The 16,203-nt window shown below is 36.6% G+C and overlaps 1 protein-coding gene across 4 annotated transcripts in view; it reads left to right on the top strand.

The window, feature by feature from the left end:
- Positions 1–2,242: 2,242 nt before the first annotated feature.
- The window catches only part of slc24a4a (solute carrier family 24 member 4a), a 64,961-nt gene continuing 51,000 nt past the window's right edge, over positions 2,243–16,203 (top strand). For 2 of the 4 annotated variants that reach the window (XM_067455422.1, XM_067455420.1), the window contains exon 1: positions 2,243–2,962. In XM_067455422.1, the coding sequence (XP_067311523.1) occupies positions 2,785–2,962 (178 nt within the window). In that variant the 5' untranslated portion in view covers positions 2,243–2,784. The remainder of the gene's footprint in view (positions 2,963–16,203) is intronic. The other 2 variants (XM_067455421.1, XM_067455423.1) reach the window with 2 other exon arrangements.

Below are 16,203 nucleotides of genomic sequence, written 5' to 3'. Positions count from 1 at the left end.
CTATATCAACCTAGCCTGACAAGCCAGACCCACATCAAGATGTTTGGTCTGGAAACTCACCATTGACGGCTCAATCTGAAGGGCAGGATAAACGGTTGTCTTTCAAACTCCCTCTGCATGCGATAGGATATCGCTACAACCAACCAGAGCAAGGAAGGTGAAACAGAGCTTGTTGATAGATTAAACATTCGCCGTATCCGGTCTGCAAAATTCCGAACACATCTTCCCTTTTTAAGAATGACTTCAGTGCCGTTCTTTGTTCTTTTCTCAGAGAAAAGCTTAACTCCAAGTCTTCCAGAGTCGCAGTCAAAGCTGATTCGAAAGACCGCCGTTCGCCAGTTTCTGTGTTTACTAGAAGCACACAAACGCAACTCAGCCATCGTCATTATGGCCCCGCCCACCGACTCTATACATGATGTGATTGGTCCGGCAAGAGTTTGGCGATTACAGCTCAGAAGGGTATTGAGAGTTGCTAGACGACACTTGCAGGCAAATTAGATTTGCTGCCGCTAGGGTGCGTCTAGATTTCTAGGCTAATAACAACCACATTCATATCAGAAATTACCATTGTCACTAGTGGCAATTTAATTGTTGATATCAAAAATAAAAATGTTTACTTGTAGATATCAACAATTGAATTTGAAGGGCAGCCTATGGTGACATTTAGCTAGTGAAATACAATTAGCCTATTGATATCAATAATTAGTTTTTACTAGTTGAAATTCAATGGTTGATATCAAGAATTTAAATCCTGTGAATGAATAAATGTTAAGATGGCTTGCCACACCTGTACCACTATCTGTGTTGATAGTGTTGCCACTGAAACGGGTAAATTTGAGTCATGAACGCTCCAAGTATTTCCATTCCTTCCAAATTACAATTATGTCGTGAACACAACATAAGCTTATTGTTTTGGTTCAGGGCAACTGTTTCGGTTGAGGTGCTCAGTGACTGGTATCTGTCTAACGCTGCATAGCCTTACATGAGGCGCTGATGATGTGTGATGTCAGCGGGAGCAGGTGCTCATTGACCAGGGACATGCAGAGTATTCTTCAGGGGCAGGGGCTCAAATGTAAAAAAGGGGGCAATTATGTAAAAAATAAAATACAAATAATTACACAGCACAACTGATTCCATCATTTACATTAAATCAGCATTTTATGAATGATTTCTGAAGATGTGACACTGAAGTCTGATAGTAATGATGATACATTCAGCTTTGATCACAGGAATAAATTATATTTTAAAGTACATTAAAATAGAAAAACCTTATTTTAATAATATTTCACAATATTGCTGATCACATAAATGCAGGCTTGATGAGCATCAGACTTTTTTCATAATGCTGCATAATTATCAAAAATGGTAAAATAATAAAGTCCTTTCACGTCACCATTTCGCCAACCTACACTGCACATAATAGGCCTGTATGGGCTTCATTTGAGTTTCATCAAATAGTAAATGGTGTATCAATATAAAATAAAGCTGCCAATATTAAAAATAAATAAACATAGAAATAATTAGAAATAGAAAAACATAAAAATAATTATATATACATTTATTTCCTTATATATATGTATATATTTATATTATTTTTTCCACATGTATTTTTTATTAATTTATTCAATTTTTTTATTTACGCATTTATTAATTTCTACATGTATATATTTCTAAATGTATTTATATTTACATTTATGTATTTCTAAATTAATTAATTTTTACATTTAAGTAGGCTATTTCTACATTTTTTTGTCGGTAGGGTAATGAGGGGGCGTGGTTTACCTCAGACATAGCAATCGAGCTCAGAGCAATTTCAAATAAACATAGTTATTTTATTAAATGTAATGTCTTTAATGTCAATTAAATTGCCTCCTTGCTGAACAGTAGGCCTATACAATTATAAAAAAAAAAAATCATCTGACCTCAAACGTTTGAATGGTAGGACTGATGAACATCACAAAATAGCACATTGCATTACATAATTAAGGCAAACTTAGCCCTGAAAAATCGCTATCTTAGGCCTACAAGGAGTACACAAAAATGTTCCATTGACTCAAGATTCACAAAATAAAATAATGAAGTTATAATGTATATTAATCATTGGTGATATAGGCCTACAGTAGGCTATTTAACGTATGATTTTAAAATGACCTTCAGTGGCTTTATTAGAATATCTCATTTGTATGGTCGAAGCCATGCCTTTTCCAAGGATTGTAGTAGACTAGTGAGTGTAGTGGGCTCAATGCATACGTCATCAGCGTGACGTGAACGCGCGTAACCGTCCCTCTCCATCACATGTAGAAGTCAAGTCACAGCAGCTGCATGAGGGAGATGAAACCTCAACTTGAGAGCACGGATCCTAAAGACGTTTACTGACACGGCGGCTCTTATATAGGCTAGGCTACTTCATGAAATAACGGTACATATAGCCTAGCTCGCCCATATGGTTCTTGTGCCAAGGAAAAAGTGGGTTTGTCTTACTATCACCAGACAACTGTGAAGCCCACCGTCCAAAATGTCCAGTGATTAATTTCAGCTGATTATAATTAGCATTTTCCCTCACAACAGGACACAATTCTCACGCAGGCTGCTTTAATAATACAACATCAGAACGAGCGCGTGGAGGCACTTGTGACGGAATCTCACATGCACGCCGCGCGCTCCACTGCCACTGCACACGGGATCCGCGCGCTGGACATGAGGAGGACCTCATCCCGAGCCTGATTTCCTGCGGTCCCGGCCATCTGTGTGGCTTCGTTTCGGAGGTGAAATTGCTCTTACAAAATGACACAGCCACAGGCGACCACGGAGCTGGAGCAGAGCTGCAGTATATCAAAAAAGAACATGATCTCCAAAATTTTTAAAGTTCGCAAAAGGAGAGAAATGCTGTTCGTGCAGGTGTGTTTCATCTGCAGCGTCCTGTTCTTGGCGTGGTGTATGTCGGCGTTGCTCACAAAAACAGGTAAGTGTTTGTCCCTACATGTTTTGGTGGTGCTATACACCGCTACTTGTGATGGTCATTCTAGTATGCATCATTATTTCGCCGATACAAGGCAGCAGTAGCCTACATACTTGTCCCTTTTGGGATGTCAGACGGTGAATTATTCACAATGGTGTGAATAGGCGAGCATAACCCTTCTCTCAGAATTAAAATAATTACACAAAGACGGTTGAAAGCATCGACCGTATTCTGTGGGTTATTTTTTATACATGTAGGTTTGCATCCACGTACAGTATATTCTCATTTGTGCATAATTCTAAACAGTAATGCAATGAGACAAACAACGCTGACTGCAAACAGTTTCATTTTTCAAAATGTCATACGCACATATAGTCTTAGTTTTTGTTCGTCTGTAACGTTATGACAAAAAATATATAGTATATACACCGTTTCATTCTATTCGACGACTATATAGCTGCCGTCTATCAAGCTGTCGGAGTTTGAATCGAGAGTCAAGCGTTTCGATGGGCGTGTCAGTATCCTGAAGGGCGGAGTCACTCATGATCACAGTCAGATCTGAGACTGAAATTTCTTACCTTCATGAATATGTATTACTTGTATTTCATGAATGTTACATCAGTTGAATTAATTTCTTGGTATAGCCTAATTATGAATGTTACATTCCATCGAATGTACTGTACCTGAAGAGCTATCTTTAAAATGTGCCCTTGTAATCTTTAATCAAAACACCTTCCCCTCCCTCTTGCAGCAACATCTTCTCTCTGATGACTCCGATGTTGCTAAACAAGTATTTACCAACCCAGGGAACAACTTTCTTGGTACCTTCACTTCTTAAATTCATTACGAAACAGAATTAGCAACAGATCTTTCCTTCCATATTGTGATATAGGCCTACATGGGATCAGAATCATGGGATATAAAAAAATGTAGGGTGGGGTGCTCATTCATGGGTCACCTGGAGTTGTTTTTGGGGGACTTCTACTTCTGCATCTTAAAATAACAGGCGGGAGTGCATTGAATTTCAACAATAGCTAAACAATGGGCCGCAATGACCGTTCGGCTGCTGAGGAAATTGAAAATATTTATTCAAACTCTTATGGACCACAGCCATACAATTATGAGCCTACTATGTGGCCTAGAGAGCAGGGACATAGCAACAGTCAGGGGAGACAAATTGAGTTGTGGTGTGTGGAGAACAGGACAGGTGTCTTGGTGAGAGACTAGTATAGACAGTATAGAAGTTATGAGTATGTAGATAAGTGAACTTAAATGTACATGCATGCATGGTGTGAACAAAATTGAACTATTTACATTACCAGCACACAATTCAAAGCTGTTTTGAAAAGTGTGAGACTGTACACTCAACAAAAAAAAAAAAAATCAGGCCCAATAAATGAGACTTATGTAATTTGATTGCATATAAATTTTCAATCGATTTCAATTACATATTTTTAACATGATAAAGAAAGTAATAAACTTTGTGATATGTATGTATAAGTTGTATATAAATTAAACATTTATGATTGAGATTTATGTGTGAATTTTATCCAATTTGTTTTGAATAAATAAGAATCATGATTTTGTAGTAGAAAAGTAATTTTAATTATACAGGTCCTTCTCAAAAAATTTGCATGTGATAAAAGTTCATTATTTTCCATAATGATAAAAATTAAACTTTCTTATTTTAGATTCATTGCATACCAACTGAAATATTTCAGGTCTTTTATTGTTTTAATACTGATGATTTTGGCATATAGCTCATGAAAACACATAATTCCTATCTCAAATAATTCGCATATTTCATCCGACCAATAAAATAAGTGTTTTTAATACAAAAAAAGTCATCCTTCAAATAATTATGTTCAGTTTTGCACTCAATACTTGGTCGGGAATCCTTTTGCAGAAATGACTGCTTCAATGCAGCGTGGCATGGAGGCGATCAGCCTGTGACATTGCTGAGGTGTTATGGAGGCCCAGGATGCTTCGATGGCGGCCTTAAGCTCATCCAGAGTGTTGGGTCTTGCGTCTCTCAACTTTCTCTTCACAATATCCCACAGATTCTCTATGGGGTTCAGGTCAGGAGAGTTGGCAGGCCAATCGAGCACAGTAATACCATGGTCAGTAAACCATTTACCAGTGGTTTTGGCACTGTGAGCAGGTGCAAGGTCGTGCTGAAAAACGAAATCTTCATCTCCATAAAGCTTTTCAGCAGATGGAAGCATGAAGTGCTCAAATCTCCTGATAGCTAGCTGCACTGACCCTGCCCTTGATAAAACACAGTTGACCAACACCCGCAGCTGACATGGCACCCCAGACCATCACTGACTCTGGGTACTTGACATTGGACTTCAGGCATTTTGGCATTTCCTTCTCCCCAGTCTTCCTCCAGACTCTGGCACCTTGATTTCCGAATGACATGCAAAATTAGCTTTCATCCGAAAAAAGTACTTTGGACCACTGAGTCCAGTGCTGCTTCTCTGTAGCCCAAAAGTGGCTTGACCTGGGGAATGCGGCACCTGTAGCCCATTTCCTGCACACGCCTGTGCACGGTGGCTCTGGATGTTTCTACTCCAGACTCAGTCCACTGCTTCCGCAGGTCCCACAAGGTCTGGAATCGGTCCTTCTCCACAATCTTCCTCAGAGTCCGGTCACCTTTTCTCGTTGTGCAGCTTTTTTTGCCACACTTTTTCCTTCCCACAGACTTCCAACTGAGGTGCCTTGATACAGCACTCAGGGAACAGCCTATTCATTCAGAAATTTCTTTCTGTGTCTTACCCTCTCGCTTTGAGGGTGTCAATGATGGCCTTCTGGACAGGGTCGGGTCGGCAGTCTTGCCCATGATTGCGGTTTTGAGTAATAATGAACCAGGCTGGGAGTTTTTAAAAGCCTCGGGAATCTTTTGCAGGTGTTTAGAGTTAATTAGATGATTCAGATGAAAAGGTTCTCTAAACGAGCTATTAACCTAATCATGATATGCTAATTTTTTGAGATGGGAATTGTGTTTTCATGAGCTCTATGCCAAAATCATCAGTATTAAAACAATAAAAGACCTGAAATATTTCAGTTGGTATGCAATGAAGCTAAAATATATGAAAGTTTAATTTGTATCATTACATTATGGAAAATAATTAACTTTTATCACATGCTAATTTTTTGAGAAGGACCTGTAAACCCAATGTATTTTAAAGTCATATGTATATATTTTTTTTAATATTTATTCACCATTTTTATAAATCTGTGACATGCAATATTTTTGAAAAATATTAAGGGCATACATTAGTCCAAAAAGCATCAAAGCATGATACGTTGCAGGTTTTGCAGAACTTGAATGCCTTTCAGACATCTAGTCCATACCCTTCAAATTTTCCACCAAAATACTACGCTGATTTTTTTAAACCTGCAAGCCAACCAATCAAAGTTGTTTAATTGCTGCAAATTTCAAAATAAACGTTAAAGGGATAGTTCACCCATATATTCCTTCTGTTGAACACAAAATATTATATTTTGAAGAATGTTTGTTGACTATAACCATTTCCCTGCTATGGAAGTCAATGACTACAGTCAACCGTTCGGTTACCAAAATTCTTTGAAATATAATCTTTTGTGTTCATACAGGTTTGGAAAAAACTGGGGGTGCATGACACAATTTGGGTGAACTAACCATTTATATTTACATTTATAACAGAGAGAAGGTTGACACAAGGCACCTCACAGTCATGAAGCTTGATGTTTATGTCTTCATTCTCAGATAAGCATAAGAAAAAACAAAACATGAAATTAGTCATCAACTTAGATTAAATAAGGCTGAATTTTAAAAGGATAGTGAAAATTGACACAAATTTACCCCCCTTGTCATTCCAAACCCCTAAGACTTGGTCATCTTCAGAACACAAATTAAGATATTTTTAATAACAAAGCAAAGATTTCTGTCCCTCTGTTGCTAGTCCACACAACTACTTTTTGATGCTTCAAAAAGTTCATAAAGAAATTGTAACACTAATCCATATGACTGGATTAGTTTTACGATCTCATTACAGACTTTTTGAGCATCAAAGTGGTAGTTGCATAGCGGTCTATGGAGGGCCAGAAATTTCTCATATTTTAAAAAATATCTTAATTTGTGTTTTAAAGATAAATCAAAGTTTTAGGGTAGTAAGGGTAGTAATTGACAGAGTTCTTATACATATATTTTTACTTACTCTAAGTATACACACACAATTATCTTAAATACGGCAAAAGACTAACCAATAGAATTATGATGCAATACATAAAAACACACTTTAGCTATCAGTGCCATTATGTGAGGATATACTGTCCTGCATATCCTCCTTTGTGACGGAAAACCTGTCAATCAGAAAATCAAGTCATCTGTGTATTTGTCCATCTGACCGATCAATTTTGATGTCAGCAGAACTGTAGTTATACGCATGAACTCCAAAGCTGAAATAAAGATGAAAAAGGACAGAATAAACTTCTCATTAAACAAGATTAGGTGTTACGTTATGCTTTTTGTTAAATCATAAACATTTCAAACTGAGATTTATTGATAGTAATTTAATGTATGGAATTTTCTATGAATTGTAAATAAATTATTTCTAGGAGGTTGACCACCATATTTTTGTGCTAAAGGTATCTGTAAAAGAAAAACAGTTGTAGTTAGAAACAAAATGCATACTTTTGCTTATGAAATAAGCCTTCATTTTTAGAGAATTATTAGTACTCTCATACCTCCATTTAGGCTTGGGCGGTAATACGGTAAAATGGTATACCGCGGGATCTAAAAATAGCAACGGTATCAGTTTCAATACCGTCAAACCGTCAAAAAAAACATATCAACTTACATATTCCTGATCAACGTATTAATTATTAAATATTTAATAAGTTGAACTAATTAAACTATTTACATATTAAATATGATTTATTTATTTAATGCCTAAATATGTGTATGGGCTTTTGTCGTGACAGCGTGGATGAGAGAGAGAGAGAGGGGAAAAGACGGCGAGTCGTGCACGTGTCGAGTTATTCGGTCTCGAAAAAGAACACAACTTCTGCAGTTTGGAAGTATTTGGGGTTTTGATCGAACGAGAAGGGAGAGGCGGTAAATACAGACGAGGCAATTTGCAAATTGTGCAACAAAAAGATGACCGCGAGAGATGGAAATACCTTGAACCTAAGGGCGCATATACTCACTGCTGCGTGGATGAAAAACCAAGCGCACCCTCGGACGCTGTAATATTGCCGAAGCCTTTTGTCACACAGCTGGCAATGTAAGCAATAAGCATGAACTCCACAAGAATCAAGTGGACATGGGACTCACAAAACAAATGTCAATTGTCTGACAATTGCCTCATAACGGTAAGCATAAAACGTGCAGAGTTCCTCAGGGGCAGGGGCTCAAATGTAAAAAAAATAAAAGTACTATATATATATATACATACTTTGCATCACATAAATAAATTATATTAAAAAGTAGGCTATGTTAAAATAGAAAACCTTTTTTTCTGTATTTTTTATCAAATATATGCAGACTTGACTCACATAAGGAACTTAAAAATCTGAATGCAAATTTTAACAAATGGAATAACATTAATGGGCTTATTTTTTATGCATTCAATCGTTTAGGCCTATTCATTCGTTCTTTCGTTTATTTAGGCCAGTTAACTCATTCATTCGTTAAAAGAACGAATGAATAAGCCTAAATAAATATCAGAAAAAAAAACAAACAAGCCGATGCAATCGCAGGTCCCGCACAGGCACAGGACCAAGTCGGAGCTCAAATGACAGCCCACTGTTTGGAGCCATTTACTCGAGGACCCACTTCTCTGGTGGAAAAATGCTACCGGGCGTTTTCCCCAGGTGGCACGAAAGCCAACTGTGCGTCTGTGCCACAAGCACAACGGTTTTCAGCCCCGCAGGTAAAGTTGTCAGTCCACGACGTGCCCCGTTAAAGCAGGACAAAGTAAACGTTGGTTTTTCTAGCAAAAAATCTTGACTAGATTTGATGCCACTTGCCATTCGTTTCTTTTTTCTTTCTTTTTCTCCCCCATTTCATTTATTGTTATTTATTTAATTAATTAATTCGTTAATCAATTGATTCAGGTAGCCTATTTTATTTGGTTTTCGTTAAAAACAATATTGTTCAGAAGACTGGAAAGAAGTTATTTTTATTTAGGCCTATTGCTTTGCAATCATTTTTATAATATGGATGTTAAATGTTAATTAAACTCTGGTTGACTGTTGTGGGTCTATTTACACTTTTTTTTATAAGCTGCTCTTTAAAGTTGTTCCGGGCAGTGTGATTTGATTTAATTCATTTGTGTGCGCGTCTCTGCGCTAAACCTGTTCTGGATGTTTATGTTAATTTAATTATGTTTGACTGTTGTATTGCACTTTTTTAAAACTATTATTTGTTGCTAATAACAGTTGTTAATATTGTTGTGCATGTTATTTTGTGATTGTTTCAGTATTAATTTTTGGTATTCAGTTTCTGAACGGTTTTGGCACAAGCCAACAGTTTGTTGACACTGTCTGAGCCTTAAATCAAAATATTTTAATTATTCACGGTAATACCGTATACCGAGGTAAAATAGGGAGGAGGTTTGACGGTATCAAAATTTGGATACCGCCCAAGCCTACCTCCATTATGTTTGGTCTACTATGTGACATCTCATATTTTGCAACAGAACAACAATGCGAGGAGGGTACATTTTCTAAATGTTATAAAGAGAAAACGTCACGCGACCATACTGATATTATATAGCAAACAATATTCTCAGACCGCTAGTATAAGATTAGTTCTGAGTAAAATCAGGGAAAAAAATACGGAAATTCATATAGGCTAAATACAAAACAAACCCCATTTCGTTTGATTTAACAAGTTATACGTGTAATACTATCCAATGACGAGGGACTTGAAGTTAAAAAAAATACTAACATTGTTTATTTATTAGCACAATGTTCAAGTTAAGCTGTCTAGTGGACTAAATTAAAATGTGATGGTCAGTGTATTAGTGAAATACGATATCAACAGCACTATTAACACATGTATAAACACTGAAAACAGTCAAATAATATACGATGGATACAGATGCAACTTACCTTGCAATCAGGTCCATGAGTTCCATCTGCTCCTGCTGCTTTTTCTTTGTAGGTGCATAACCATAGAAACATCTATGTGCAGTACTGCAACCTACCGACTGGAGTATGGATCGGCATAATTTCCATTTTCCATAAACTAAATTTTATGCAAACCAATCTCATACAATTTAACTAATTGAATATGGCTCGTTCCACAGCTAGCTCTATTTAAACCATATTCATAATTTTTAACTGGGGAATTGCAAATACAATAATTTATCATGACAATGATACATTGAAAAACAAAAACGACTGAAAACATTGACTCCTACTGAATACCAACCTATTCTGCACTGAGCCAATGCAGAGCCCGGCAAACAACTCCCTCTCATGACGTGAAATGAGATGGTGGGGACTGACATCTGACATTACTAAATTTGTGCCCTCAAGTCCTGCATTAACTTTTCATGTGGTATTTTCATACAAAATTATATATTAATTAAAAAAATGTAACCTGCAATATGCCCTTTCAGATATGAAAGTCGTCTAGTGTGCCCCAATCCTTAACCAGAAAAAGACTGAAGTTACCTTGTTTGGCCCTCCGTGCCTTCTTGGATAATTTAAGTCCTACCCTTGTTCCCCTTCAAAAAAATAAATAAAAAAAAACAGTCTTAATGAAGTTAAAAACCTAAGAGTTGTTTTCAATCCTGATTTAAAATTACAAATAAATTCTGTAGTTAGAGCCAGCTTTTTGCAACTTAAGCGGCTTTGAGAGCTTAAAACAAATTCTTACTTATAATGACTCTGCACTGGAATTAGTCAGTCCTCACTCTCGTGTCTGCAACTGGAACAGAATGCTGCAGCTCGTTTTCTGACTGGGACTAAAAAGAGGGCATATCACGCATCTGTTAGCATCACATAGTTACCGGTTCATTATAGAGTTGATTTGAGAAAGACCTCCTCTGGTGGAAATAAGTGTTTAATGTTGTTTATATGTCTGTGGTGTTTTTAATATGTTTTAAGGCAAACCAATTTCATGTCAACACCGTTGCTGAGTATTTTCTCCTTAAAACTGCAGTGAACCAAAAACTTACTCAAACGTGGTTTAAAATCACTGGTGTTTCTTGCGTCACAAATTGCCTTGCAACAATCACGATGTACTTGATATATAAAGATGCCAGGTTATGGCTGTATATTTTTCTATTGATATTAGGGCTGGGGCGGTATGGATTTTCTTACCACGGTTGAAAAGCAAGAAATTCCCGCAGTTCAGCGGTAAACCACTTTAAACTCCCAAATATGTTATTTGTTACGTATTTTTACATATTTCCATATAGGCCTATATGCCTATCTCGTGTGCGCTTTTGTCTCAGTGGTTCAAATATTTAGTGAAAGCTATTTAATTTAACGAAGTGTCGCACACTACTGTGATTGTAAGCCTGCCAGACTGATATCTTTTTTGATAGCCTTTTAATAAAATTTGAATTTCAGAATCAAATAGCCTACTTATAGGCTTATGCCTACAATAGATTATTTATTGAATGAAATCTCGCAGGCCCAGCTTATTTGTAGTCAATATTTCCCAAACAGAGTTGGAAGAGAATCAGAATTTACCAGTACTAAGGAGTGCTGAGGCAGGTCCAGCTCAGTTTCTTCTTTCTGAAGCTGTTGTTGTTTGTTGTTTTTGTCAGCTATGGGAGACATGACTTTTGGCTTTACCACCAAGTAAGCCCCCTATGCCATGTTTCGATGGAATAGTAGCCTATCTAACTACCCGCTATTGTCGGCTGCGCAACCATGTGAGAGAATTGTGTTAAGCACGTGCAATTAAAAACTGAGGTCCTGCTTATGTGCCTGTATTTTAGCTTTAGTCAAATTAAATTCAAATTATAGGCTACAAGACATTACACAGGTACTCTCGCATATAGAGTTGAACTCGTGAACTCGTCAATTCACGAGTTCACACTTACAAATAAGTCCAATATATTGTATGTGTATTTGGCGTGCTGTCCGAGAAGAGTGCTCCGAGCTCGGTATATTTGGCCCAAACCCAGTACTCCTCCCCCCATATCCATATCATTAGAATCCATGGAATTGGACACAAGGTGTGCGCGTGTGTGCAGGCCTTTTTTTTTTTTTTTTTTTTTTTTTTGCATGGTGACAATCTCAGACCTGAACTAGACGTCACTTGACTGCGGTAATGCGGTAACCAGCCCTAATTGATATGAAAAATCAAGTACATTTAGAAATATAGCGGAGGAGTTATGATGTATATTATGATGAGCGATTATTTTCTCCACTGGTGTTCTAAGTTGTTCAAAGCACTTCAAAGGATGCTGACTACTAACTGGAACATTGTTTGTGTAACATTAGCGAAGCATTATTAGCTGTTTGATAGTCAAGCAAAAGGCTAATCATAGTATCCATAATTATTACAGTTGTGTGTCCGACTTCGAGTGATACCATTGTTGTGCAGTGTTTAGTGAAGATGATGGAGTGGATCTCTGAGCTGGTGTGCGTTGAGGTAGGGATATTTGCATATTTATGGGTTTAAGCTATTTAAGAAAAAAATGTAAATGTCAATTTGGTGATCAAATAAGAGTTTTAAGGGAAAACATTATTGACTTTAAGGTATTTTAATATTTGTATTTAAAGCACTACATGGTTTTACTCCTACTTGCATCTCAGATCTTCATCTTTATTCTCCCCAGAGACTGTTCAGATCCTCCTCCCAGCTGTTAATACTGACTGCTCCAAAATCTTGATTTAAAAACCCAAAGGTGATATGGCTTTCTTAGTTCGGGCCACAAAGCTTTGGTATACCCCAAAAATAAAAATAAAAAAAGAACTTTTGAGCTAATGAATTGTTCACAATAAGATCTCTAACATGCATAATTGCATTAAGAAATGCCTAGATCACATCATTTGGGACACAAAAGTTTCTCTACTCCCATGGGGGTAGCAGTGTCCACTAGTTGCAAATTTCAAAGTATCAGCAGAAGATGTTTCACTGATGTTTCATGAATAGTGTGTATTCTACAAATTTGACAGCTTTATTTATTTATTTATTTTTAAAGTAGTTGTATACAAGACCTTTGCAGCTCAGATTAAAACGGTATGTTCATGCTGTAAATGTATTAGTGATGGGAAGTCTCGTTTCTGTGAATCATTTTGTATTCAATTTTTCAATTTACTTTTTATTTGTATAGGAAAAGTGGAACATTTTTATGGAAGAAATGAGGTCTTACAGGTTTGGAACAACAAACTCTTTAAAGATATAACTGGAGATCTGTGCAGAGTTCTGAGACTCCTGCTGCTTATTAGCCAGCAGACAGTCTGAGATTGAAAGTGTCTGGTTTTTATTTTTATTTTTTATGTTTGTTCTCACAACTGTAAGATGAATATGGAGGGTATAACAATCTCATGCATAAATGCAAGTATGGAGATGAAACGCGCCCTAAAGGACACAGGAAATGGCATCAGTGCCAAACAAAGATTCACATAGACAGCACAGCATCCAAACTATGATTTACCCCTATAACCCAACCCAGGCTTGTTGAAAAAACAAAAATGTAACTTTTGCACACACAAAAAAGCCAATATTTCTTACAATCTTTTAACATTCAAAGTGCATTGTTGAATAAACGTGAACATTTTATTAAGCTGGTTGTCTGGAAGTAAAATGTTTAATTTAGGGATGTCACAAGTACCGGTACGTCGGTACAGATATACTAGTGTATGTGAATATTAAACTGCAAAATACTATTTTTAAATATTAGTCCTGCATGTTCTGCTGTTGTGTGTGAATGACGGGCACCCCACGCGCGCACGAACGACACTTGCTCGTCTTTGTAGCCTCTGTCCACTGCAATGTGTGACTATATGAGGACATGAACGCATAAACCACTCAAAATCACTTCATGAGAATTTACCATTTTTATTTGAGAAAACGGTCATGTCATATGAACAAGGATACTAAAAGGTCTTCAAGCAGCCTGTCAAAATAAGTTTGGTGTAATGTGAAGAAATTGACAGAATATATTAGGCTACTGTTGTACAGTAGATTCAGCTACACATATGTAATAATACATCTCTACTAATAATAATAATGCCTCTGGTTGCTTACTTTTCACTTGATCTTTTTTATAAACGATGTTTCATTTTCAACTGCATACAGCCTTTAAATGTTTATGTATTATTTACTTTATGATTATCATCATAAATGATACTCGTTGACTTTAATAACGTTTTTGAAAAATAGTTAAATAAAATAAAAATACAAACATTTTGTTGTGGTATACCAAAAGTTTTTATGGTATTGGTACCAACTAATGGATTTTTGGTTCCGTGACATCCCTAGTTTGAGTGGTGCAACATTCGGGTCGCCAATGTCAAGTGATTTCAGCAGTTTGACGCGATCTGAACTGCTGAAATCACGTGACATTGGCAACCCGATTCATTGATCGATTCACTGATTCGTGAACCTCTTCAATCTTTTTGGAGGAACACGGAAGAGAAGACAATGCTGAATAAAATCATAGTTTTTAATATTTTTGGACCAAAATGTATTTTCGATTAGAAGAGATTCTAATCAACCAATTGATGTCACATATGGACTACTTTGACGTTTGTATTAGCTTTCTGGACATGGACAGTAAAATGGGCATAGACTGCATATGCTCTGGGACTAAAATATAAAATATCTTAAACTGTGTTCAGATGAGGAACGGAGGTCTTACAGGTGAGGAACGACATTAGGGTGAGTCATTAATGACATAAATTTCATTTTAATGCTCTATTGCGTTTGAAAATATAGCACCACCTGCACTAAACATCACCAGTTGTATTAACAAAAGCAAATGTTAAATGCATTTTCTGCAGAAGCCATTCTATTTTTATCTTGCTTCTGCAAGTCTTTGAGCTCTTTTGTTGTGACTCGTGTTTCACAGGACTTGTTATAGGTTTGCTTCCGAACCAAGCAAGTTACTACGTCAGGAAAAAAAAGCATGCACATGGAGCTGGTTATGTAATGCACAAGTGTTTTAAAGTCATAATATTTTGCAAGGACCTTGCACAAACGTCTTTACCTTATTTGGGGGTTTACCTTTCCTTTGGCTTGTATTAAATGTGCACTATGTAGTATTTTTGCAGTAAAATATCCAAAAACCTGACTGGGCAGTGTTTTTTTGTTCAGTTGAGTTCTTACAATATCCCAAATGTTTCCAACTATTTGTAAATTGTGAGAAAATTGCTATTTTAACCAGGCGACCTGTAGCGGACTGAAACGTTGCATAGTGTAGCTTTGAAGTTTACTTTTTTGTTTGTGCAAACAATTGGCAAGATTACAAAGCATAAAGTCAATGGCAAAGGGAGTTAATTGCTCCAACAGAAAACGCCTGCCTTAAAATCCTCTATTGTAGTCCTGCCATATTTTACGTAACATAGCTTAATCACCATGTAATACATTTGCATAATGGCCACCTACTGGCTACTTTGGCTCACCCTTAAATAAAGGTAGTTATAAGGCTAGAAAGAGTTTATCACTCTGCTTAGGAATGTTTTTTTTTTTTTTTCTGCTTTTGAGGGTAAAACATGATTACATGAACTTCCAAAGGCATAGCAATTGAGTTATCAGTGGTTATATTAACACTTCCTTTAGCAGTACAACCAAAACCTTTTGTATTGTTCTCACCATTTTTGTAACAATCTGTTAGTCAGTGTGTTGACGTCAATGAAATGTAGGAGAGGTATAAAATATTAATGGTCCGATCAGGATTTTTGCAGCTAGTACAGACTACCAATTTCATGTTATTAATGATCCTCTAATATTGATCTCAATCATTCACACTTTATACACTCTAAAATAAATTGTGCTATTTATTGGCTTGTAATCATAGGGGAACCACTGTTGGAGCCAAATGGCACCATTTAAACCATCTTTAAAGGGTTAGTTTACCCAAAATGTTGTCTAAGCATATTTTGTGCTTTGCTCTCATAGAACATTACCCATTCACATCATTATATGGCCCACACACCACAACGGTTGGAGTTAAAAATCGTAATTTGTGTTCTACTGAAGAAACAAAGACACCTACATGTTGGTAAGCAGATAAACATCAAATTTTCATTTTTCGGCGAACCAACCCTTTAAAGGTGCTCTACAG

Source organism: Pseudorasbora parva, chromosome 10 (assembly GCF_024679245.1).
Source record: "Pseudorasbora parva isolate DD20220531a chromosome 10, ASM2467924v1, whole genome shotgun sequence".
NCBI classification, from domain to species: domain Eukaryota; kingdom Metazoa; phylum Chordata; class Actinopteri; order Cypriniformes; family Gobionidae; genus Pseudorasbora; species Pseudorasbora parva.
The sequence above is the reverse complement of the archived record's forward strand: the minus strand, read 5'-3'. Positions and strand labels throughout refer to the sequence as shown.